Source organism: Chrysemys picta, chromosome 10 (assembly GCF_011386835.1).
Source record: "Chrysemys picta bellii isolate R12L10 chromosome 10, ASM1138683v2, whole genome shotgun sequence".
NCBI classification, from domain to species: Eukaryota; Metazoa; Chordata; order Testudines; family Emydidae; genus Chrysemys; species Chrysemys picta.
In genome coordinates, this window is record NC_088800.1 from 71,346,898 (window position 1) to 71,374,304 (window position 27,407).

Genomic DNA, 27,407 nt, shown 5'->3' on the forward strand with positions numbered 1-27,407 from the left:
GGTGAGAGAGGCAAGCTTTCCAGCTTACACAGAGCTCTTCTTCAGGCCTGGGAAATGTATTCAGTGTTACAGCTAAATACAGGGTGGAACAGATTGTTTAGCATAAGTAATTAACACACATTTCAAAGGACCATTCAAGGTAAAGTGGCCTATTAACACCTCTGCAGTCATGGGGGCAGGAGGGGCAGGAAAGCTGGGGCGGGGGGTCTTATGGATTATACATTGTTGTAATGAGCCATACACCAAGTGTCCATGATTTTTAGTGTCCAGCAAAGTTATGAATTTAAGCTCCCAGGCTCATCTTTTGAAGGTGTTGTGCAGGTTTCCTTTGAGGATGAGGACTGAGAAGTCAAATTGTTTACCAACAGGTGATATGGTGTTTCTGTCTTCTATCATTTTGCTGTATGAGTTAATCTGAGTGTGTAATGATTGTCTGGTTTCACCCACATAGTTTTTATTGGGGCAGTTAGTGCACTGGATGAGGTACATGACATGTCGTGATAGGCATGTGTAGGACCCAGGGATCTTGAAAGGTGTGTTGTGAGCGCTGTTGATCATGGTAGAAGTGGAGGTTTGTGTGCAGGTTTTGCATCTGTTGTTCTGGCAGGATCTTCCGTAAGAGTGCCATGGCCAGACATGATGGGTTTGCCTGGGTTCCCTTGTTTGTGTATTTTGGGAAGTGTAGAAGCTCCCTGGGGTGGCTTCATGGGGAATGAGATTGTAGAGTTTCTCTTGGAGTTGTTTTGGGAAGGATTTGATGATATCCTTAAATTCCTAAGTAAATTGTGGTGTGGTGTCTTCTTTGAGTTCTTTGTAATAGATGGTGTGGGAGAGTTGTTGGTTGGCTTCATTATCATAGTCATCATGGTTGAGGACTATGATGGCATCTCTTTTGTCTACTGATTTCATTCCGATCTGGTGGTTGGATTTCAGGGACTGTTTAGCTGTCCTCTCAGCAGTGAAGAGATTGTGGAGGATCTGATGTTTGTTAAGGATTTCACAGTCAATTTTTTTCCAGAAAGTAATCAATGTAATGATCAGAGCATGGTTTCATCTGCTGTGGAGTGTCCATTCAGAGGGTTCTTTTTTCTTCTGACTGTTGGTGAGGACTTTGTAATTGTGGACAGTGTCGTCAACTCAAAAGCTTGTCTCTCTCACCAACAGAAGTTGGTCCAGTAAAAGATATTACTTCACCCACCTGGGACCCCTAATGTCCTGGGACCAACACAGCTACAACAACAACACTGAATACAACTTATTACAAATAGCATTTTGCTCAGGCATCTTGGTTGTCCAGCCTTATGATTTCTCTCAAGCAATAGGCATGCTAATGTCCATAGAGTTATTACCATATGGTTTAATGGAAATAGCACTTTCTGCTATTGTCTGCATTTCTGATTTCCCAGACACAGATTGAGATTTTTTTCATATAAAATAAATAAAGGCAAAAATCTCAATTGACAGGATGTTGAGCATAATTTGTTCCTGTGTACACTGACTGCAGAGTCAAGGTCAGCTTTGTATTAGTTGATAATTAAGGTCATGCATGGGCGGCGCATATCGTAGGCTGGGGAAGGCTATGCTGGGCGCTGCCACCCGCCTGCCCAGTGCCCTGGGGGATGCATGCTGCCCACCTAGCGCTCCAGGGCTGGGTGCGCTCGGGTTTCAGCAGGGGAAGGAGGGTGGGAGGGACAGGGCCTCAGGCAGAAGGGGCAGGCCAGGCTGGGGGCTCGTTTCCCTGAACCCATAGTTCACCCACCACGCGTGAGGCCATGTTCTAATTCAATATACTTCTCCAGTGAAGACAAGCCCTAAAACAAAGGTCTCAAAAGGCAAAGAAAACTTACTAGGGCAGAGACAAATATAAATGAAACTAAGCAAAGAAAAATGTTGCTGAATATATGGGAAAACCTCCTAATATGAGATCTATTATGTTGTAGAATAGTCTTCCAAAGAAAATGGTGGAATGACCAGTCTTTTGGTCAATTAAAGTTGGACTAGACAAAGCATTTGGGGACAGACTGTAAGGAACAAATCCGCACTGGAAAGAGTCTAGGGTTACCATACGTCTGGATTTTCCCGGACAAGTCCGGCTTTTTGGGCCTCAAATCCCCGTCCAGGAGGAAATCCCAAAAAGCCGGACATGTAGGGAAAATAGGGAGGGAGGGGTCGTGGGGCTTGGGTCCGGGCCGGAGCCGCTGGGGCTGGCAGTGCTCAGCCGGGGGCCGGAGCCGCTGGGGCCAGCGGTGCTCGGCCAGGGGCCGGAGCCGCTGGGGCCGGTGGCCGGAGCTGCTGGGGCCGGCAGTGCTCGGCCAGGGGCTGGGGCCGCCGGGCCCAGGGCGGGCCGGAGCCGCTCGGCTGGAACCAGGGCCGGCGCCCCAGGGCCCAAGCCGAGCCGGGCGGGAGACGCCGGGGTCAGAACCTCTTGGCCTGGGCCGGCTGGCCGCTGGAGGGAGCCGCTCGGCCGGGGGGGCTGGACTGGGCCGCGCCGCACCTCGCCCCAGCCCCAGCCCCAACCCCAACCCCATCTTACCTGCTGCCTCCCTGTTTCAGGCTTCCTGTGAACATTTGATTCGCGGGAAGCAGGGAAGAGGGAGGAGCGGGGGGGCAGAGCATTCAGGGCAGGGAGCAGAGTTGGGCGGGGACTTTGGGAAGGGGCGGGGCAGGGGCGGAGTTGGGGCAGGGGCGGGGCCCCGTGGAGTGTCCTCCTTTTTTTAAATTAAAATATGGTAACCCTAGTGTTGCCTTATCAGTTGCTTCCATCTCTTATTTCTGTGAAAAAGAAACAATGGGATTCTGTTCTAAGGACTGATTTGGGCAAACACTTGTTTATGTCCAAGTGATCGCCCGCATCATCCAGATTCATAAAACTTTGAACTTCCCAAATCAAACTTGTGCACAGAAGCTGAATCTGTGACTATTTTAAGGACAGAGCAAGTTCTAATAAGTATTCCAGTGTCATGGGAAGTCAGCTGTTTATAATGGGCACTCTCATGAGTTGTAACATTTATCTGCAGCCCAGTGGCTTTAAAAAAAAAAAAAGTGGGGTGTGTGACATTTTCTTACCTTTGAAAAAATCAAAGAAAACCAAAGAAATTAGTTTCAGTCTGATCCTTTCAACTGGCTGCTTGTTGATCACTATAAATGAGAGCTAAACACATCAACAAGCATGTTGAAAAGGGTTTGATACACTGATCTGAATGGTCACTAACACCCAATTACACCGTAAAGTGATTCTCATTAGTATTGGTAGCAGAATTTACTGTAAGTGCTTTCAAATCACCATCAATTTATGCTAAAAATTAATTATTGAGTTCTTTTCCTTTGTATTAATCTGGCCCCTTACAATGCAAAGTTTGTCTGACTATTTCAAAGGTAAAATTGCCACATTTATTTTACGACCCTGTTAAGACACGTCTGTGCAACTTCTTGTACATGGTTATGGTAACAGTAATCCTTTCAGAACAAAACAATTCCATCTAAACAGAACATATAATGTAATTCAAATGGTTTTATGGAATAAAATGTATTTGAGTGGCATAGCTACACTGCATATAAAGATCCTGTGTGAGTCGTACACTCCATTTCTGCAGCCATGCCCTTCGGTGTTCATAAATGGTAAAAAATAACCGAATAAAAAAAAATGCAGGAATGAAAAACACTTGAAGGATAATTCAAAACAATCCTGTCCTTGATATATTATTTACATTATGGTGTTTGCAGAGAAGAAACAATTTGTATAATACTGTATCTGTATTAGTGTTTTAAAAGGGCACATTATTTAAGTAATACTTTTTTATTTTGGAGTATTAAGAAATTGTATCTTAGGGATATAGAACAACCTTTCTCTTTTGTGGGTGATGTATTGTAAAGGAGGAAGAAAATTTTTTAAAGGCTGAACAATTTTATTTTTTTTCTTTTAGCCCTAGACCACCAATTCCTCTGTCTCTCCTATTATCAGAAGAAGAAGCATGCAAAATAATTCAATCATTCTGGAGAGGTTATCGGGTAAGAGTCAGCTATAATTATTTTGCATGATGCTGAATCTATGTGACTGTGAAGGCCCTGGAGAAAACCCTTACATAAATTTTAAGTAGCAGAGACTATAAATAACTTTTAAGACCACTATGGTTCACTGGCGTTGGATATGCTTGTATGTAAGTTGTCTAGTGGCTCAGATCTTTTCACAGGAGTTATGGCAATGCACTCTGCTTTGTTTTCTTCACAAAGACGTTTACTAGGGCTGTCAAGTGATTAAAAAAATTAATCGTGATTAATTGCACGATTAATTGCACTGTTAAACAATAATAGAAAACCATTTCTTTAAATATTTTTGGATGTTTTCCACATTTTCAAATATTTTTATTTCAATTACAACACAGAATACGAAGTGGACAGGGCTCACTTTATATTTATTTTTATTACAAATATTTGCATTTTAAAAAACAAAAGAAATACACCTCTACTCGATATAACATGGCCCGATATAACACGAATTTGGATATAACGCAGTAAAGCAGCGCTCCGGGGGTGGGGTGGGCTGTGCACTCCGGGGGATCAAAGCAAGTTCAATATAACGCCATTTCACCTATAACGCGGTAAGATTTTTTGGCTCCCGAGGACAGCGTTATATCGAGGTAGAGGTGTAGTATTTTTCAATTCACCTAATACAAGTATTGTAGTGCAATCTCTTTATCATGAAAATTGAACTTACAAATGTAGAATTATGTAAAAAAAACCTACATTCAAAAATAAAACAATGTAAAACTTTAGAGCCTAGAAAGTCCACTCAGTCCTACTTCTTGTACAGCCAGTTGCTCAGACAAACAAGTTTGTTTACATTTGCAGGAGATCATGCTGCCCACTTCTTGTTTACAATGTCACCTGAAAGTGAGAACGGGGGCGTTGCAAAATATTTACGTGCCAGATAAAGATTCGTATGTCCCTTCATGCTTCAAGCAACATTCCAGAGGACGTGCGTCCATGCTAGATAACAATCCAAAGCAGTGCGGACTGACACGTGTTCAGATGCCATCAGCAGAAGGTTGATTTTCCTTTTTGGTGGTTTGGGTTCTGTGGTTTCTGCATCAGAGTGTTGCACTTTTAAGACTTCTGAAAGCATGCTCCACACTTTGTCCCTCTCAGATTTTGGAAGGCACTTCAGATTCTTAAACCTTGGGTCGAGTGCTGTAGCTATCTTTAGAAATTTCACACTGGTACCTTCTTTGCATTTTGTCAAATCTGCAGTGTTCTTAAAATGAACAACATGTCCTGGGTCATCATCTGAGACTGCTATAACATGAAATATATGGCAGAATGTGAGTAAAACAGCAGGAAACATACAATTCTTCCCCAAGGAGTTCAGTCATAAATGTAATGAATGCATTATTTTTTTAATGGGCGTCGTCAGCATGGAAGCATGTCCTCTGGAATAGTGGCCAAAGCATGAAGAGGCATACGAATGTTTAGAATATCTGGCATATAAATACCTTGCAATGCCAGCTACAAAAGTGGCATGTGAATGCCTGCTCTCACTTTCAGGTGACGTAAATAAAAAGTGGACAACATTATCTCCCGTAAATGTAAACAAACTTATTTCTTTTAGTGATTGAACAAGAAGTAGGACAGAGTGGATCTGTAGGCTCTAAAGTTTAACACTGTTTTGTTTTTTAAGGCAGTTATGTAACAAAAAAAATCTACATTTGTAAATTGCAGTTTCACGATAGAGAGTATACTACAGTACTTGTATGAGGTGAATTGAAAAATACTATTTCTTTTGTTTATCATTTTTACAGTGCAAATATTTGTAATAAAAAATAATAGTATAAAGTGAGTACTCTACACTTTGTATTCTGTGTTGTAATTGAAATCACTATATTTGAAAATGTGGAAACATATCCAAAAATATTTAATAGATCTCAATTGGTATTCTACTGTTTAACAGTGCGATTAAAACTGCGATTAATTTTTTTAATTGTGATTAATTTTTTTGAGTTAATCGCTTGAGTTAACTGCGATTAATCGACAGCCCTAAAGTTTACAGAAAATTTTATTTTAGAAATATAGTCTTCCCTTGGGAGCCCTCCAAGTTTTATTTCAGCCTTTAACTAGTAGGTGTGAGATAAAATTTCCAAATTGTATGTGTGGGTGTGGAGGTGGACATGAGAAAGATTGATGGGGAAAGTAAAGAAAAAAAAGTGTAGTATAGAGAGCGGGAGAGAGAAATGAGACATAGAAGGAGACAGAATATATTTAGGAAAGGTAGAGGGCACAATGTAAGGAGAGAGAGAGCAGGAAAAAGTGGAAACAGACATTGAAGACAACTTAGGAAAAGATATACCATGATCTCTTACAGGAAATAAACATAGAGCAAATCCAAGAAGGGCAAAAGAAAGTAAAACCAATAAGGGGTGTAGTAAGTAGTACTGGGTAAATTTCTTATTTGACAGTTTTCAACAGAGTTTGCTCTATAGTCGGCTTACATACGATTTGTTGAATAATAGAAGATGAATATTTTTCTATTATTCACCAGGTCTACTAGTAAATTTATATATATAAAATTTATTAAATAGAAAGTTGATTGACAATGTTACAGTTAAATACACCAAATAGAGAATAGTACACAACTGGTTACTTCCTTTAAATTGAAGGGAGCATAGGTTTGGGAGGAGGGGCATGACCTGTGAGGAGTGGTGGTACACTACCCTGGCTAGTTATACTCTTAATAAACATACCAATTTTTCAAAGCCATTACTCTTAAAGTGCTTTAGAAAGAAGGTTAAATAACATGATCTCCATTTCATGATGAAAAAAATGAGGCACAGAGAATATATATGCAGAATATTTAATTGTGTTTATAGGCAGGACTGGTAGCATGCCCAATACTTCCCATTTTAAGAATCTGTTTTTCAGTGTCTACTGACTTCGCTAAACTTTTACCATTTGGGCTGAAATCTTCCGAACAGTTCAGCCATTTCCAAGATGGAGGCTAGGGAAACATACATTGTTTTGCCAGTGTTAAAAAATTCTGGCAACCTTTTCTTTGAAAAACTCTAGCATTTTGGAGCAGCATTTGAAATTTGGCAGAGTGGAGGCCTTTGTATCAAAAATGTGCTGTTTGCTGTCCTCATAAAAATCTGCCCAAATATGGCCAAGTCAAATTTTGTCTTTGAAAAATCATAATTTGCACATAATCAATATAGACTCTATAGATTTTAGCATCTAATGTCCCTGAAGATTCTGTCTGCACAGGGCATGCACCAGCCCAGGACTGAGCAGCACCTGAAATTGCATCTCTGCAGGCTGTATCAGGTCTGGGTCCAGGCACCTGTGCTCTGAATGACCCCTGTGCTAGGCTCAGGTAGTATGAAGGAGGAAGCTGCCTGATTCAAAAGCAGAGGGGACAAGAGCTAGACCTACAGTGAGGCCTGGGAGTGAGTGGACTGGGGCAAGGAGCCTGGAGTGAAGAGAGAGATGGACACTGGGACCGGGAGTTGGGGTAGGTGAGACTGAGACTGGCTAGTCAAGGAGATTGGGACTGGGAGTCAGTTGGCCTGGGGAACATGCTGGGGAGTGGGGTGGCTGTAGGCCATGATGCAGGAGAAAGAGATGGATCAGATGAGGAGCCAGGAGGGGGTGGCAGAAACTTAGACTAGCTGGGCAAGGAGCTTGGAGAGAAGGATTTCGAGGCCTGGGAAAGAACTGTGAATGTCTGGGCAATGAAGCTGGGCTTGGAAGTCGGGGGAGAGTGGGATGCGGATGGCGAGTCCAGAGGGATCAGACTAGGACTTGCTGGACATGGAAACTGGAGTGAGAAGCCTGAGGCGTGGAAACTGGGACTCGCTGGGCGAGGAGACTGGAACTGGGATAAGGATCCAGAGGTGAGAAAAAGACAGGAGCGGGACAGACACACGTTGGAAGGAATGGGGCAGACTAGGCCATGCTTAAGGGGGAATAGGCAGAAGAGTCCGTACCTACTAGAGCACTCTCCTCTCCAGACCCTGGAATGGAGCCCAAGCTTTCTGAGTCTCACCATTTGTCTATTATCAACAAGTATTTGTGAAATAGACAGGCAAAATGTCCCATCCCCCTCTATTGCTGGTCTCTACTGAGGATGACAATCTGCTATCACTAACTCCATTAGCCCAAGTAGCAGAGGTCAGTATGAATGATCTAAAGCAGGGGTCGGCAACCTTTCAGAAGTGGTGTGCCGAGTCTTCATTTATTCACTCTAATGTAAGGTTTTGCTTGCCAGTAATACATTTAAACGTTTTTAGAAGGTCTCTTTCTATAAGTCTATAATATATAACTAAACTATTGTATGTAAAGTAAATAAGGTTTGTAAAATGTTTAAGAAGCTTCATTTAAAATTAAATTAAAATGCAGAGCCCCCCGGACCGGTGGCCAGGACCCAGGCAGTGAGAGCCGCGGCGGCTCTGCTCCTCCCCGACTCTTCGGCTCTGTTTAAGAGCCGAGCGCTACGGGCTTTGGGCAGCCCCCATACCTCCGGACCCTGCGCCGCCGGAGCCCGGGAGGGGAAGTGCCCGGCTGGGGGCGCAGGGTCCGGAGGCAAGGGGGCTGCGCGAAGCCCAAGCGCTACCGGCTTCACGGTTTGCCGGGCAGCCTCCAGACCCTGCGCCCCCGGCTGGGTGCTTCCCGTCCCGGGCTCCAGCTGCGCTGGGGAAGCGCCGGCCGGGGGCGCAGGGTCTGGGGCTGCCCGGCAAACCGTGAAGCCGGTAGCGCTCCAGCAGCCCTTTCCCCATGGCTGGGAGTGGGAGGGAGGAGGGGGCGGAGTTGGGGCGGGGCTGGGGTGGGGAAATGGGTGGGGCCAGGGCCCGTGGAGGGTCCTCTTTTTTTATTTAATAGATATGGTAACCCTAGCAGGTGCCATGGCACCTGCCGGGGCATTTATGTGCGCCCACCTAGTGCCCAACAGGGGAGAGAAGCCGTGGTCCAGTGCCTGACGGGGACAGAGAACTCAGGCTGTGGGTGCGGTGTTCTCTGTTCCCGGCCCAGGGCCGGCTCTAGGCACCAGCGCTACAAGCAGGTGCTTGGGGCAGCACTTTACAAGAGGCGACACTCACGTCGTCCCGTCCCTTCCCCCCCCCTTTTTTTTTTTTTTTTGCTTGGGGTGGCAAAAAGCCAGGAGCCTGCCCTGGCCAGAGCCCTGCCGCTGGAGAGCCAGAGCATCGTCCCTGGAGCTGAACCCGGGCTGCGGCAGCGAGAGGGGCTCCACGAGTGCGTGAGGAGCCGAGGAGTGAGGGAAGCGGGACCCGGGATGCAGGGAGGGAGGCGGAGGGGTCCTGCTGCCGCCACCGGCTGCCACCACCGCTGCTGCTCTGAGTCTCCCCAGGGCAGCGCAGTGTTTCCCCACCCGAGTGGGCTGTGCAGGGCGCTGCCGGGCTGGGCAGGGGGCGTGGATCCCGGCTCGCGCGCTGATGGGGCGAGTGGCTGGGCAGCCTGAGCTGCCCCTCCTGCCCCCGGACCCAGCCCGCCGCGCACCTCCTCCTCCTCAGCCCCGCGCTGCTTGCCCCTGGCCTCCACAGCGCCGGGGCGGGGAGAGGGAGAGCCCGGCTCCAAGCGAGGCATACTGCCCCGCCGGGGGAACCCCGCAGCTCGGGCACCTGGGGGTCAGTGTCCGTCCTCTTGGCTCTGCCTGCAAGGGGCTGGGGAAGCAGCAGTCATCGCCTGCCCCTCTCAGCCCTTGCACCCGCCATCCCGCTCGCAGCCTCTTCAGTTGTACCTCCCCGATCGCTCCACCCCTTCCCCTTGTACTCTCCCTTCACCCGCACCTCTACCCTTGTACCCTCCCGCAGCCCTCTCCTCCCGCACTGCCCCCTTCCCCCACAACCCTCCTGATATCCCCTCTCCTCCTCCTCCTCCACGAGTACATCACACCCCGCTTCTCTGCCAGTGTAGAGCCCCCAGGCATTCCCACACCTGCTCCTCTGCCTGAACCCTATTTACTAGATCCCCATCCCTTTCCGGGTACAAGGTTTGAGGGTTAGTCCCTATGCCTTCGGAGGACTAAAGATGGAGTTGCAGGGGAGTGAGATTTATACTAAAGTGAAATAAAAATAGGAGAAACGATTTGATCCCCACTGCAAGTGTAAACAGGGATTGCTGTGGTGAATGAGGATGTCACGTTTGGAGGGGGGAGCCCAGGGCTGGGGCGGCAGCCCAGGGCTGGGGCGGCAAGGGGTGCGGGTTGCGGGGGGGGGAAGAGAGAGAGCCCAGGGCTGAGGTGGCAGGGGGTGAGGGCACTGGTGGGGGGGGGGAAGAGCCCAGGATGGGGGGCAGCCAAATTTTTTTTGCTTGTGGCGGCAAAAAACCTAGAGCTGACCCTGCCCGGCAGGCTTGGGGCCCGCCTAGTGCCCAGCAGGGGGAGAGAAGCCAGGGCCCCGCACCTCCTGGGGACAGAGTACTTCGGGGCTGCAGGTGCCGATGTTCTCTGTCCTCACAGCTTCTCTCTCCTCTCTGGCTTCATAGATTATGTAATATTAAATATGATGTTTTTTGTATTATTTAATGTACAAATACAAAATAAGCCTTGAAAAATTGTTGGCACCTGCCACACACTTCTGAAAACATGAATGTGCTACTGGCCACAAAAAGGTTGGGGACCACTGCTCTAGACTTTGAACCTACTTTGCTTCACTGCACAGGGAGTTAGACTTCTGTTTCTGTAAATATAGCGTGTTTTCTAAATAACAATCAATATAGAAACTCTGTGCTGCTTATAAACAGACTTCAGTATATGAGAGTACCTGTAAGAATCTTCCATGAACATGGGAATATGCTTTGAATGTTGTATGCTGTGTATTTGTTTTCCCTGATTTTCTTTTTTAACCTATCTGACTTTGATTCCCACAGTAACATTAATTAGCACTGACAATACCACTGCAGGCATCCTCACAGTAAAATATTGCAAAGCCAATCATTATCCAATAATGTTTGTATGTTGGATTAACACCACAAGATTGCTCAGATACCTTGTGTTTGGGGGCAAAGGTTCTGAAAGGCAATGTCTTGCCCTCTACATTAACATTTAATTTAAAGGAGTATTGTTTGTAGACCTAAACCAAGCTGTTAGAAAAGAAATGCAGAGTCCTAAAGAACACTCAATTGCAATGATTAACTCTGACTATAAACTGTGAAATATTTGTTTGTTAGATGCAGAAGAAGGCAGAGTTTTGTTGTTTAAGAGTTACAAGCTGAAATTAAAGAGACAAGATGGGTAATGTAATATGTTTTATTGGACCAAGCTTTCCAGCTAACACAGATCTATCTGTGAATAACAAGCTACAGTACAGTAAATCTAGGATGGTGTATTTTTATATACGCTGGTTGTCAGGGTTCCTTCCCCACTCTGAACTCTGGGGTACAGATGTGGGGACCCGCATGAAAGATCCCCTAAGCTTATTTTTACCAACTTAGGTTAAAAACTTCCCAAGGCACAAATTCCTTTCTAGCCTTAGTATCGCTGCCATCACCAAGTGATTTAAACAGACTTTTAGGGAGGGCCACTTGGAGCCCTACCTTCCCCAAATATCCCCCCAAACCCCTACACCCCCTTTCCTGGGGAGGCTTGAGAATCCTGAATTCTCACCAGTTGGTACAGGTGAACACAGACCCAAACCCTTGGATCTTAAGAACAATGAAAAATCAGGTTCTTAAAAGAAAAATTTTAATTAAAGAAAAGGTAAAAGAATCACCTCTGTAAAATCAGGATGGTAAGTACTTTACAGAATAACAAAAGACTCAAGAACACAGAGGATTTCCGTTCTAGGCAAAACCTTAAAGTTACAAAAATAGGGATAAACCTTCCTCTTAGCACAGGGAAAATTCACAAGCTAAAACAAAAGGTAATCTAACGCATTTCTTTTCTGGTATTACTTACTATTTCTGCAAGACTAGATGCTTAGTTCAGATATACTTAAGAAGATGTAATTTCCCTGCCTGGTTTCTTGGATGGCTCCGAGAGAGACAGACCAAAAACCTTCCCCCACAGATTTGAAAGTATCTTCTCCCCTTATTGGTCCTTTTGGTCAGGTGCCCCCCAGGTTATCTGAGCTTCTTAACCCTTTACAGGGTAAAGAGGGATTTTATGCTATCCTTAACTGTATGTTTAAGACACTGGTAAATAAAGAAAATGTTAAATGAGACTCACTCATCCTCTATAAGGAAAATGGATACAAAATATCATGGGAAATCGTTAATCTAAAATTTCTAAAGGCAGGAACTTTTAAAACTGGTTGATATATAAGTCAGCATTGATTTACTCTGTCCATAACTGTATTTTTGTAAAGGCTTCCTCCTACCCAAGGATATTTTAGATCATTGTTTGGAAAACTCATTTTTTATTTCAACAAGATACAAAAAGGTTTTATCAAGTAGTGATTTTAAACTTTTCATATAGACATTGTTCACTGAACTTAATTATATAATTCATACAATCTGTAATTCTAAAATACCCTATTACAATGCACACCTTCTGGTAATATTGACTATAAATACAAAGGTCTGCCCTCATATCAGATCATACAGTGCACTGTGAAAAAGGAAGGTCTTTACTTCCACTGAACTTCTCAAGTTACAATTTCAAGGACATGAAATCACACACCACACACATTCAAGGGTAGAGGGGAAAATATTCTGGACACATTGTTGGATTTCTCAAGAAGTAAATAACTAAGAAATTTAATAAAATAGAAGATGGAAAGATAGCTCCATGTGTAACAATAACATTCCAGAATGTGAGGATATAAATTTGAATCCTTGTATTTCTTTATTTGTGAAGCTACATCATCTCAGATGGAAGAAACCACAGCAAGCCCTGTTACATTATTTTAAAACTTTCCTCAAACAGATGTTGTGTGTACCTCTTCAACTGTTCTTCAGGACATTCATTGTCAAACATACTGAGGCATATATCGATGTAGAGAGTGAAATGCCCTCATTTGTAAAATTAACTGAGCTTTTCAAGTGTATTCATGATGCTTCCCTTGTTTTTAATCACACATGCCTGAGTGAATATACACAGCGTGAAAAACTCAGACAGATCAATAGCAACGTGTCATCCAATAAAAAAAGTCTTTGCACCAAAAGCTGCAGAGCAGAATTTTAACACTGAAGCACAGGGCATGGCTACACTTGCAGATGTAGAGCGCTGTGAGTTAAACCTGCCTTCGGAGAGTGCAGTAGGGAAAGCGCTGCAGTGTGTTCACACTGTCAGCTGCTTGCGCACTGGCGTGGCCACATTTGCAGCAGCATTGGGAGCAGTGCATTATGGGCAGCTATCCCAGCATGCAAGTGACCGCAATGTGCTTTTCAAATGGGTGTGTGTGTGTGTGGAATGTGGCAGGGAGTGTGTTGTGTGTATGTGGGGCAGAGTGGGTTTTGGGGGGGCTGAGAGCATGTCAGCATGCTACCTTGTAAGTTCAGACAGCAGAGGATCTCCCCCCCCACCTCTCTCTCTCTCTCTCAGCATTCCACAGTAATGGTTTGCATGCCGGCTATCAGAAACGAAGCTTTGAAGGGGTATTTCCGCATTCCTACAGGAGTTCAAAACAATGGCGAGTGGCCTCTTTACTTAAGTGGATTATGGGACGTGTCCGGAGGCCAATCAGAGCGCAGTAACGCAACACCTTGTTCACACTGACGCCCGTGCGTTGTAGCCAAGGTGCAGCAAACGTTATTCCACTCGCCGAGGTGGAGTACCAGCAGCGCTATAGCCGTGGAATCAGAGCGCTCTACGTGCCTTGCCGGTGTGGACGGGGAGTGAGCTAGGGCGCCCGGGGCTCCTTTATTGCGCTGTAACTCACAAGTGTAGCCAAGCCCACAGGCTAGCAATAAAACATAAGGAACCAGTGTGTTCAGCTCCACCTTGAGCCAATTTCAGAAGAATGTGGTTGTTATATTGGAAGTTGATAATGGCTTCCATCAAGTGAGTCTTTGATCCAAAGACAATCTCAGTTCTGGTTGTTCTAAGCACCCTCCTTTCAGGCTAAACGGAAGGTGAAGCTGTGTGCAGTGAGCGGGAAGCAAAAGAAGCTACTACCCAAGGCAAAGGGCTGTCTGGTGAGACCTCAGAAAAACTAATCCAGGTAGATTTAAAGGGTTTGCCTGACTGAAAGTCAGGGGCTAAGTATTGGATTTGCAGGCTAGGGAGTCAGAGGCAGAAAAAGCCAGAAGAAAGTGAGAGAAGCAGGTGTGAGCATGACCCTGAGTGGAAGCAGGGAGACAGAGCTTCTTGCACACAGAAAAATCACTGGATAGGAAGGTTTGGGCATTTCTAAGCAAAGAAACTTCCTGGGGTTGGTTGTTGCTAGTCTGTTCAGGGAAACAAGACTTTGTACATTCTTTGTAAATAAACAGGATTGCACTAAAGAAAGTACCTGACTCATCAGTTTCTCCTCCTAACGGAAACAACCCTGCAAGTCCCCAAATATTGGCTAATCACTCAGGCCAAAGGGGCAACATCATCATCATTTATCTGTACTTGGTGCTTTACACCTGTGTAAAGATAAAATCTCACCCCCTTCCATGAAGAGGGCAAAAGTCTTTCATGATTTTGAAGTTGTATCTAGGAGAGAAGCAGGAACACCCAAGGTCTATGGTAGCTCTTCCACAAGAATTCTTTCCTTTACCTTCAACATTCATCTTCCCTTAGTGAACTTATGCACACCCATCAAGTTCCAAAGGAGCATCATGAGATGTTGAAAAAAGTTGCTTGGCAAATGTCAGTTTCACTTACATTAGTTGAGAGAATTTAATTCCTTTCTCTTTCCATTTTAATTTCTGTAAAATCTGGTTTTATTTGAGCCTTAAATACATTGGCTTAAACCATCCTCTCCTGAACTAAAACAGTCTGTGGATTCCTTCCTGGGGATAGTCTCTCTCTCCCCTTTTCCCCCTTCTTTCACACCCACACATGCATGCGCACATGCACTCTCGTGCCATAAGGCAGACCGGTATTCGTCCCTATGAAAAATCCTGTGGGACCTGTCCCCAACCCCAGGACCACCTGCACTGAGCCCCTTTGCCATCACACAGGTTCTTGCCCCACCATCTTCCCCCATTTCCATGCACCTTAGTTATCTATGTTGCCCCTCATTTGAGTCTGAACCTGAAAGTTGCTGAGTGCCTCCTGTGACACTGTATGGAATATGGATGACCATTGCTATTATTAATACCAATGTTATAAAATTGAAGTGAATCATACCAGATATACCGTGTGAGGTATCTGCAAAAATGTCACAATTTGCCAAGTATGATAATCTTGTTTATATGTTTGTATTAACTTTGTATTATGAGTTATAGCTATCAGGGCCGGCTCCAGGGTTTTTGCGGCCCCAAGCAGCCAAAAAAAAAAAAAAAAAGCCATGATCACGATCTGCGTCATTTCGGCGGCAATTGGGCGGGAGGTCCTTCATTCCGAGCAGTAGTGAGGGACCCTCCGCCGAATTGCCGCCAAATAGCTGGACATGCTGCCCCTCTCCGGGTGTATGTAGGGTATATCTGTATTTCAAACTTGTGCTGTGCATCTGGGTCACATCCCCAGACAGATTGGCATCAGCACTGCCTAGTCTCTTTGAAAGGCCATCAACTGTACAATGAACCCATTGAAAGGAACCAGGGAAGACACCTTGAGTCAGCAAGGCATGTGGATGGCTATGGACAGAGAACTCTAGGGCTATGTCTACACTACACAGCCTTTAGCGACACCCCTGTGCCACTGCAGCCGTGCCGCTAAAATGCGCACAGTGTAGCTGCTGTTTGTCGGCAGGAGAGAACTCTCCTGCCAATAAAAAGACATCCCCAATGAACGGTGTTAGCGTTGTTGGCAGGAGAACGCCAACACCAGCACTTATCTTTGACAAAACCTTTGTCTTTCAGGATGTGCGTGTGTGTGTTTTCAACACCTCTGAATGACAAAAGTTTTGTCTTTCACTTGCCAGTGTAGACAAAGCCTAAGGCTTCCATGTCATGTGCTGGGCAGCTTTGATTTGGAACAAAGGAAGTGCAAGCCGCATAGCAAAAGACTATAAAAGGCAGCTGCATCTTCTCCATTTTGTCTTCAGTCCTGCTTCTTGCCTCTGGAAGAACTTTTCTGCAAATGAAGCTCTGAACAAAGGACTGAATGACTCATCCAAGCTGTGGATGTGCTCCAGATGGACTTTCAAGCCAGCAAACTCACCAGTAGTGCTAAGAACCTGATATATGGACTTTGAAGTCTTTGTATGTATGTAACTGCTTTATCATTTAACAACTCTCTTCTTGTTCTTTCTTTGTAATAAACCTTTAGTTTTAGACACTAAAGGATTGGCTGGCAGCATGGTATTTTGGGTAAGATCCAGCCTAATATTGACCTGGCAATGTGGCTTGCCCTTTGTGGTTGAGAGGAACATTTTGTATTGTGAGCAGAGTTTTAAAATAACTTCTCACTGTACTGGACCTAGGTGCTGATTGGGAGCCAGAGAACTGGGATGCAATAATGGGGCTGTGTGATTTTTTTTTTTTTTTGGCACGCTTCTTGATAAGTGGTGTGGGGATCAGAAGCACAGTTTGTGACTGGTTGGGAGTTTAACTTCAGTGTTACCCACCAGTCTTGGGATTATCTGCTCTCCTTTTTGCAGCCTGCCCTGACCTTGGCATTTCCAGTGAGGGCTACCCTAAGCACCCTGTGTCACGCCTCCTACCAAGCTTCTAAGCACTTTCTAGGTCAGTGGAAGCTTAACTTTTTTTAGATTCTGAGCACCCTCCTGTTGAAGTCAATGGACATTGAGGGCACTCAGTACCCTGTGGGATCAAGCCCAGAAAGGGCTGAAAAAAAGCATAAGGTTTATCTTCATCTTATCTTTGGTCCAATGCTAGGAAGATGGGCCTTGAAGAGAGGTCAGAGAGAAATGTGAAGGAACGGGAAGAAAGAATTTTGTTGTCAATGTCATCCATGTCAAACATCCAGGGAGGAAGAACTAAGGAATTAGGGCCTCACTTTTTTCTTTTTCAGCTTCTCCCTACATTTTGAAAGAATCTGTGTCTGGAAGCATCTGTATCTTTCCCAGGTCTTGATAAGTATATGGAACGTTCTTGTGGAGAGTGAAAGGAGCTGTTAGAGTTGATAAATTAAATGTATTTTTCAAAGTCACAGGAGGAGAAATACTAGGCTGGGGTAAGATGGCCAGTTCTGGTTGCTCTGGTGTTATGAGAAAAATTTTGGAGTAAGGTCTGTTCAAATGGATATTATTGAAGTCCAAAAGGGAAACAACAGTGCCCCATTTTCCCCTCTAGTTCTTCCCAGTAACATTCTGACATTTTCCCCAGAAAGTGAAAGTAAGAGCCTCAAAGACCATCAGAGTATTGAAACAGAAGTCTCCTACAGAAGCAGGGTTGATTAACTTTTGGAGGAGGTGTGTCATTTTTATATAAATATTCTTGGACACAGATATCCTGCATCCTCAGAGTTTTAGTCACTAGTTTTGGCTGGAGAACCTTGTTCTTTATGGTACTCAACTAGAACATGCTCCCCATGAGCAAAGGTAAAAGGAAGAGCACTGTGCCTCACTCAGAAGCACACTGAAAAGACTCAATTTTCTTCTTTAAAAGAAGAATTCCACTGTTTTAATATTCTCTGGTTTAACTTTCTTGATAAACATTCATAAACTGATGGGAGAAAAAAAAAAACCCTCTCTCCCCAAATCTTGCTTTCTTCTTATTTTCTTTTGTGTGCTGAAAAGCATGATCAGAGGTAGAAAGTTTAAAGGCTGGTTCCAAAGGGAGTTGAAGTAGTAGTGGAAATCTGAGATACTACCAACAACTAATCTAGAAGTCTGAACCTTATCACAGATGGGTAAAGAAGAAGCTGTGAGATCAAACAGCATTTGAAAACCTAATATTCAAAGTATTAACTGTACCATCATAAAATATAGCAATGAACATTTTATTATCATTTTTCTACTACTTGTGTGGCATGTTAAAATGAAGGAATAAAATACAAAATTGTTAATTAAAATATATAATTAATAATCATAAAAGATAGTGATTTACACCTTTGTGTGCTGCTACCCTTTAGCCTGATCCTGAGTAGGGCTGACTTCAGTGGGAATAGAGGGCACGCTTTACCTTGCAAGATCAAGCTCTTACTGATGAGAAAGATTAAGCAAACATGGTAGCTTATTTATGCTATAGGAGATGCAAGCATTTGTGACAAAGTTCTTCCTCTATCTTGGTGAGTCCTGCGCTTATTGGCAGATTTTTTTGTCTCAGAAATTCACCATGTGGGTTGGGGAACAGCCCAGAGACCTTCCCCTCTGGAAGAAGGCACAGTCCAGGTCAATTGGGAGGTTTGGGGAAAACCCAGGCCCACCCTCTACTCCAGGCTCCAGCCTAGGGCCCTGTGGACTGCAGCGGTCTATAGTGCCTCCTGTAACAGCTGCATGACAGCTACAACTCCCTGGGCTACTTCCCCATGGTCTCCTCCAAACACCTTCCTTATTCTCACCACAGGACCTTCCTCCTGGTGTCTGATAACACTTGTGCTCCTCAGTCCTCTAGCAGCATAGCCTCTCAGCTTCTTGCACCTCTTGCTCCCAGCTCCTCACACTCCCACCACAAACTGGGGTGAGCTCCTTTTTAAAACCCAGGTGCCCTGATTAGCCTGCCTTAATTGATTCTAGCAGCTTCTTCTTAATTGGCTCCAGGTGCCCTAATTAGCCTGCCTGCCTGAAGTGGTTCTAGCAGGCCCCTGCTCTGGTCACTCAGGGAACAGAAAACTACTCATCCAGTGACCAGTATATTTGCCCTCTACCAGACTCCTGTACCCCACTGGTCTGGGTCTGTCACACATTATACATGTGAAAAGTGAAATAAAGCTTAGTTCATGAATAAGAAGAAACGAGGGAGCAATCAGTGGTTCTTCGACATACTGCTTAACAAATGTAGTTTCCATTGCAGTAAGTACTTAGAATGCCCAAACCCAGAAAATTTATTTAAAATATTTCTTTTTGAGACTTGTACTCAAAAATTATTTTATTAAGTAAATCTATATTTTCATAAGAGAATTCCCTGTCCCTTTATATTCCTGGGCAGAAACGTGGGTTGAATTGTTAACATCTATATTGGGAGGTTAGAAAGGATTAATTTAAAAATGTGTTTCAGTTATGACAGGTTTGTATGTAAGGATGTTTTCATCAGGCACAAGTGTGATTGTTGGGAGGTGTTTAAGTAACCTACCCTCTGCCAAATATGCACATTAGTTAAATTTATCACCACTCAGGGCCTTATATTAGAGACAAGATCACAAAATGTTTAGCAATGTATAATTTTATAATAGATAGTATAGATTCATTAGAGCTAGGAAGGTCATGCTGGATGTATGTACTGGAATTCTTGTGTATCCTTCCAAGTAAGTGGTCTGAAGTAGAGTTACCATACGTCCGGATTTTCCCGGACATGTCCGGCTTTTTGGGCTCCAAATCCCCGTCCGGGGGGAAAGCCCAAAAAGCTGGACATGTCTGGGAAAATCGGGGGGGCCGGGACGGGGGCCGGTACGGGACGGGGGCTTGGGGGCCAGGACGGGCCAGCGGGGCCGGACCGGGCCGGGGGCTCCGGGGCCGGGCCGGGGGCTCCAGGGCCGGCCGGCGGTGCCTGGCTCGGGGGCTCCGGCGGGGCCGGGCCGGGGGCTCGGGGGCTCCGGCGGGGGCTCGGGGGCTCCGGCGGGGCCGGGCCCGGGGACTCCAGCGGGGGCTCGGGGGCTCCGGCGGGGCCGGGCTCGGGGACTCCGGCGGGGGCTCGGGGGGGGCCGGGCCCGGGGCTCGGGGACTCCGGCGGGGGCTTGGGGGCTCCGGCGGGCCTGGGGCTCGGGGGCTCCGGCAGGGCTGGGCCCGGGGCTCGGGGACTCCGGCGGGGGCTCGGGGGCTCCGGCGGGGCTCGGCCGGGGGCTCCGGCAGTGCCAGGCCGGGGGCTCGGGGGACGGGCCGGCGGGGCTGGGGACCGGCAGTGCGGTGCCGGGGGCCTGGGGGCCGGGCCGGGGACCGCAGTGCTGGGCGGGCCGGGGGTGGTCGGCCGGGGGCCGGGCCCGGGGCCGGCACCCCAGGGCCGGGGCCAGCCTGGGCCGCGCCTCCTCCCCCCACACTCCCCCTTACCTGCTTCAGGCTTCCCGCGACTCAAATGTTCGCGGGAAGCAGGGGAGGGGGCGGAGACTTTGGGGAGGGGGCGGAGTTGGGGCGGGGGCAGGCCCGTGGAGTGTCCTCCTTTGGGAGGCACAAAATATGGTAACCCTATCTGAAGTGATTGACTGAATGCATATTGTCTGCATTTCAAAAAAATGTGATAACGCACCATGCATTAGATTGGTCTCTGAAGTCAGAGAGCATGGCATACAGGGGGAAACTGTTAACAGAGTAATGTTAATGATCTTGACTCCTCTACTCATTTTTTGGCTTTGCCATGGGCCTTAAAAAGAAAGTTTATGCACGTTTTGCTTGATGCAGCATTCTGCAAATGTACATGGATAAAAGCTCTTCTCATAAAAATATAAACTGTGTGAATTATATTGGAAACAGCTTTTGCTTAAATTGACATTTCTGACTCTCTAGCTGGTGACCACCATTTTTCTGAAAAGTGACATCATTTGTGACACCAACAATATTGGAACCTTGATCAGCGAGTACAAAGCAATCTCTACTGTGTAATTACTGTGATGTTGTAAATTTAAACTCATCTGTTCAAATAAAAGTTGAGGGTGGCTTAGTATCTTAAGCCTTAGGTTTAGCATACCTAGACTCTGTAGCACCATAGATTCAAAACCCAGTGGTGGTAGACCTATTCCGTTATTCCTTTAATGTAGAATTGAGTTTTATACAATTTGTTTTATGTTGGTCTTCTGAAAGAGACATGAAAAGCAGGTCCTGTCCACGCTGCATGGCCATTATACACCCCAGGACATATTTTAATGAGTAGATATTTCTCTAGTGTCTTTGAGCAAAAATGGTTTTATCTCCTCCCCCATTATGCAGTGTGCTGTGCCCCAGTTGGCGTCTAACCCAGACCTGAATGCATTTCATTGCTGCTATGTGTAGATATGACCCAAAAGTTACTGTATTGAGAGTATTAGATGAGGCAGGATTGTAGTATCACGTCTATAATTTGTAAAGTGTTTTATGATTCCTTGGGATCAAAAGCATTATGTAAATATCAAATGTCATTATTTATTTTGTATGTATTCTGATTGTTTAAACTAGAATTAAATCAGAATAGAAATGATTTACCTTTATCTCTGACAAGGTGTTCTTATACTTCTGCTGTCATCAGTGATGTCCCTTTTCACAAGATACAGCCGCTGCCAAAAGGCTCAGGATAAATGTGTGTGACCCAGGCAATCAATAGAATGTTTGCTGCATTTACAGCAAATATAGATTCATTCTAAGAGGTTTGAGTTTTTTAAAAGAAAAGCTGCACTCTTACTTCAAAACTGGACTTGTTCAATGCTTCAAATCTTAGTGGTCTTCAGTGGGACGAAGACATGGATTCATCCCCATACCTTGATTACTTGCAGAAAGATTTGCCTGCTGGCTGTTTTGCAGGTTATTGTCTGGTTAGAATTATATTGTGTTTATAAAGCAGAACTAATTTCCTGGTGTATTGGCAAAGATATATTAAAATAATTTGCTGAATTATTAAAAAGTTGATATACTGTAATTGGAATTGACTCTTAAATTCATACCAACTCCTTTACTGAAGGTGTGACACATGTATTCCATTCTTTTTTTCTCTCGTTTCTATATAAAATTGCATTGTTCTAGGAGCATGTGTTCATTTTTTGCTTTTAATATTGGACCCCCAAATATACGGAGTCTCCTTTCTGACCCTGTCTCAAAGTTCTTATCTTTGCTGAAGTTTGATTTTTCATTCTGTGACCAACATTTTGTGTCTAGCAGTCACTTTGTGGTGGATGTGTGAAATGTTCCATTTTACTCAGATATCTGATAGGTTTCAGAGTAGCAGCCGTGTTAGTCTGTATCCGCAAAAAAGAACAGGAGTGCTTGTGGCACCTTAGAGACTAACAAATTTATTTGAGCATAAGCTTTCGTGGGCTACAGTCTACTTCATCGGATGCATGTAGTGGAAAATACATAGATATTTACACAGGAAGATATATATATATATATCTTACATAGATATTTACACAGGAAGATATATATATATATATATATGCACACAGAACATGAAACAATAGGTGTTACTATACACACTATAAGGAGAGTGATCAGTTAAGTTGAGCTTGTATCAGCAGGAGAGGAAAAAAAAACTGTTTGTAGTGGTAATGAAAATGGCCCATTTCCAGCAATTGCGAGGAGATATGAGGAACTGTAAGGGGTGGGGGGAATAAGCATGGGGAAATAGTTTTACTTTGTGTAATGGCCCATCCACTCCCAGTCTTTGTTCAAGCCTAATTTAATGGTGTCTAATTTGCAAATTAATTCCAATTCAGCAGTCCCTCTTTGGAGTCTGTTTTTAAAGTTTTTTTGTTGTAATATTGAGACTTTTAGGTCTGTAATTGAGTGGTAATCCACAAAAAACTGGTATAGGTTCAGCTACACAGGAGAATCAGCTTAATTGTCATTCGCCATCCTGATAAACAGTTTATAGCCTGTTCCTGCTCTCATTGAAGTAAGTGGGGCTGTAGCTATACTTTGGATATTCTGAAATTCTCCCAGAGTTGCTCTAGCATTGGTGCTAGGAATGGTGGGAATGCCAGGATAGACCAGCTGCAGGCATGTTTACCACAAAGTCATCTTACCCTGCTTTCAGCAGGTCAGGATGAGACAATGGTAAAAAAAGTGAGGTGGGTCTAACCAATGGGAGCGGCACCACTGCTAGACCAAGGGTTAGAGCATTTCATAAAATTTTAAATGTAGACATGGCCTGGGAGTGTTGTCATTATCTTCAATGGGAGCAGGCCCTTCATATGGATGATTGACAAAGAATAGATGTCATGAATGCATTTCAGTTACTCTAAATAATGGATTAATGGCATGCCTCTTTGTGAAAGTCTATTTAAATTGTAGGACTGGGGTTGTCTGCAAGCCTATTTACAACTGTTAGCAGGTGGGAACTGGTTTCTTAGCATTAATTTCCTGCTGCATGGCTCTTTGTTTGCTTCATGTTCCTCTCCTGCGCTATTATGGCTGCTCAGTGGGTTGGTAAAGGCCTTAATGCTTTTAAGTACAATGCTTAATTTTTTTAACAATTCAGGAAATATGTAACTGTGTGCCATTACATAGCATTCAGAGGAGTCCCTGCTAGCCGTAACTGGCATATGTTTTCAACAGGGTATGCCAATTATGTGGATTTGCTTCTGTATAGACTGAATTTTTTAAGCCCTTGGGGCTAGATTGTGCGTTTACATCTGGCCCTCTATAATGAGCAGCCCAGGGAAAGAATTGTGCCTCAGAATGTCTTATCTGCTTTTCTTGAAACCATATGTCATTGTGACTTACTCTACACCTATGTAATTCCATTAACTTTTGTAGTTCCTCCTGATTTCCAGTTATAAGTTTCATTCTGCTTTAGTTACATAGATTTGTTATAGTAAAAACATTGATAATTCATTTAGGGAGGACACAGGTACATTTCTTACAAGAGCGTGTTTTTCCTTTCCCAGGTCCGCTGTGACACTGAAGTACAAGAACTGCGGCAATGGCAAAAGCAATTGAGAGAGGACAAGAACATTATTAAAAGAGTGCAAGAGTTCTGGACTAAACAGGAAAACAAAGGTAGGTTGCCCAAACCAGGGATTAAAGACTTTGTAATTTAAATGCTAAACATTTTATATGCACTCAGATGTATGTACCACAATGATAAACCGATCACAAAGGACAATCCAGTCAAGGCATAGGTTTTACTGAAATACTTTACTGCTCCTTCAGAATTCCTAGTTGTGTTTGTAACTTGAAATGCTAATGCAAAATACAGTACTGGGCTAGATTCTCAGCTGGTATAACTTGTCATAGTTCCATTGGCTTCAATGAAGCTATGACAAGTTACACCAGCTGAGGATATGACCCAGTATCTCTTAGGGCCCACTGGGCTCAGACTTCTCTACTAGATACCACCACATTTAAATACTGATGTTGCTAGCAGGGTTCTAACATGGTTTTCCTGAACTTGAGGACTTTTCTGTCTGAGAACCATTATACTGGTGTTATTCAAATTTTATCCTTTGTTCAGTGTAGTTTATTTGTAGTAGAGATTGGCTGGCACAGTTCTCAAGAAAAGAACAGGGAAATTTTTTTCCAGGGAAATCATGTTAGAATGCTGCTGCTGATAACAACTGTATAACCAACTGTTTGATCCCACGGTGGACAGGACTTTACAAATAGGGTCAAAGTCTACCCTCCGTTTGTCTTCATATGTGCAAGCACATTCATAGAAATTAGAGAGAGATTAGATGGATCATGATCCCTGTGATCTACTGTAAAGTACAGATACTTTAGAACTGTTCATTTAGGGCTTGTCTACACAGCGCCATTGTAGAGCGTTCTAATGTGTTGTGCTCTAACTGTCCCATATCGACCCTGCTGGCGTGAACTGAAAGAGACCTAGTTCGCATTAATGTAGTTCTATTTGAAGCAGGACTACATTGGTGTGAACAAGGTACCTTTTTATTCATGCCAGAAGGGTGTACATGGGGCAGTTAAAGTGCAACATGTGAGAGTGCTCTACAATTCACACCTCCGTAGTCTGGACTGCAGTGACATGCAGACAACTGATGGTGAAAAAATGTGTTGGGAGCCCTGAGTTGTTTGTTGGTTAATTTAACTTTTCTCATTCCAATTCATGGAACATGCTTACATGGAGTTCTTTTTAACACAAGGAGTGAATGAAATAGCTAGAAATTCTGAACACAAGTTCCCCCGGATAAATTCGGGTAACTACTGGTATGTTGAAATGGAGATTTTTGAAGTCTGACCGTTTCACAATTAGTAATGTGGAAAAAAGTTCTGTTAGTTTCATTGTTTTATATTTAGCTGTTCTTTTTAATTAAATAGAGTTTATCATACTAATGTGCTTATTTGAAAACATAATGAGTTCTGGAATAAAAAGCTTGTTATTCTCAAGAAGTATCCCGCATTAGATATGACATTTAAAAACATCTGAATTTAAAGAGCATTTAATAATTTTATTACCCATAGAACTCAGATTCTACTGCAAATGATTAACCACATGCAATTCCTACAATAACTGATATGAAACTGATATTGTCAAAGACCTTCTATAGCTATTGCTAATTCCAAAACAGCTAATTTCCATAATACAACACATGCTATTCTATGAAGTTGTTTAATTATAAAGTAATCTGTGCTTTGTAAGTGGAATTTATAACAGCCAGGTCATTAATTTAATGTGCTGCAATTATTTTTTCACTGATGTTTACTCTGCATCCAATTTTTGTCCCTCAGTCATGAGCTTACTATCCTAGATGGATAGCATGAAAATTCCTTGCATTTTCTTCCTTGTGCTTGCCGCCTGTGCCCTGAGATTTCACCTGTTTGTATCTTAAAATCCTTCCAGGAGAACTTTAGCCTGAGGATGAATACTTGTGACAGAAAAATGTTCCTCAGAACATTGTCTTCTAAGAAGGCCAGCTCCATTCTCAGCTGTAAATGTCCATTACTAATGATTATCATTGTGACCATTGTGGTTACAATATCGTTGTCATAAACCCTTTGGTTCCAACTTTGCAGCTTAGTTATTTTCTTTGCATAATGCCATTAGTGTACTATGCATTCAGGCTCTGATCATGCAGGATTTTTCCATATGCTGGACCTCTGCACTTGGGTAGAACCCCACTGATTTCAGTTGGGCTCCATGTGGGCTCCTCTGTGGGATTTGTTGCAGGCTTAATGCCTTTATCAGTTTTATAATGATGCTGAATATAAAAAAGTGATTGCATATATTGAAGAGTTCCTCATGTAACTGTATCTTAGATTCCCTAAACTCCCCTCTCCCCCTCACCCTCGGAAGACTATTAAGTGTAATTGACGGTCTTAAAAATTGAGCTTCCTAAAAATGTGTGAATGTATAGAATTGCTTCCTATTTTTAACTACATATGTGCATGCATTGCATGATAGTCTTGAAAAGATACAGTCAAGGTGACATTGTAATTATATTTTTGTAGTGAAGCATTCTAATAATGTATATTAAACACCTGCTAGAACTGCAGTCAGAACTGGAACAGACTACCAGTAAAAGACAAAGTGTACCAAATGATTTTTTCCACTAGATTTATTTTAACATATACATAGTTATATGCATACAATATGGATGTGTGTATAAGTATCTTATTAAATAGTGACAGGTTTCAGGGTAGCAGCCGTGTTAGTCTGTATCCTCCTGTTTTTATTAAATAGTGCCATTGTAATTAGATTTCATCTTCCTCTCTTCAGTATTCCTGGTGAAAACAGGAACATATGAACTCATTTTATGCAACAACCATGCAGCCAAATCCACCCAAGGGTTCTGGGTGAGGATATTTTCAGTTGTTGGATTGGATTTGTGGCATAATATAGACTTTCTCACATTACACTGAGTCAAGCTCTTCTAGGACAGATACAGTGTTAAATTGCCATAGCTGCATCCGTTTGTTTGTTGATTCATTCACTCTGAATAATATATTTTAAAACCTTGTGATAAGAATTGCAAAAAAAAATATTGAACAAAGTCCAGCCTGTAGGAGGTTGCTAGCATATTGTTTACTTCAACAAAATGTGCTAATTTGTAAACTCACTTTGCAGTTAGAAGCTGTATTTTTTGATTTGGTGATAATCATCCTCTCACATGATTTTATCAGGACACATGCACCCAGGATATATATAGCATGTGCTTATGTCCCATTGACTTCAAAACAGAACTTCAGTGGAACTTAAGTAATTCATAGGCTTTCTGTCACCCCACTGTATAGGGGACAAAGTTCACATTTTATGAATGAGGCTCTATTTTTAACATTGAGGCAAAATGTGATTATAATTTGTAGCTGGATATTTCAGGACTTGGTGCTGGTGTCTCTTCCTCCAGTTGTCCAACACACACATTCCTATCATGTATTCAGTCATAAAACACATATATTGGAATATATTTTCCTGATAGTACTTGAAGAGCTAAAGTCACAGCACTTGTTAGCATCAAGAATTTTCACCCAAAGAATCACCAGGCTCCACTGACCAGGTGCATCAAATAGTAGCAGGTAGAGTTGGGTAAATTTTTAACTAGATAGTTTAGGAGACAGGCTCATGACTACAATTAACAAAAACAATAATGAATGGCAGCCACTGCAGCAGTTCTAGACATCTACATGAAACACAGAAATTGACTGTAAACAGCAATACCAGTAGGTTGCATTTGA

At 43.7% G+C, this 27,407-nt stretch overlaps 1 protein-coding gene across 8 annotated transcripts in view; it reads left to right on the plus strand.

Moving 5' to 3' along the window:
• Positions 1–27,407, plus strand: part of IQCK (IQ motif containing K) — a 105,451-nt gene that overhangs the window by 48,758 nt on the left and 29,286 nt on the right. For 5 of the 8 annotated variants that reach the window (XM_008164615.4, XM_008164616.4, XM_008164613.4 and 2 more), the window contains 2 exons: positions 3,924–4,008; positions 23,666–23,777. In XM_008164615.4, coding sequence (XP_008162837.1) covers positions 3,924–4,008; positions 23,666–23,777 — 197 coding nt within the window. Of the gene's footprint in view, positions 1–3,923; positions 4,009–4,848; positions 5,159–23,665; positions 23,778–25,575; positions 25,653–27,407 lie in introns of those variants that run through there. The other 3 variants (XM_008164617.4, XM_065558946.1, XM_065558945.1) reach the window with 3 other exon arrangements.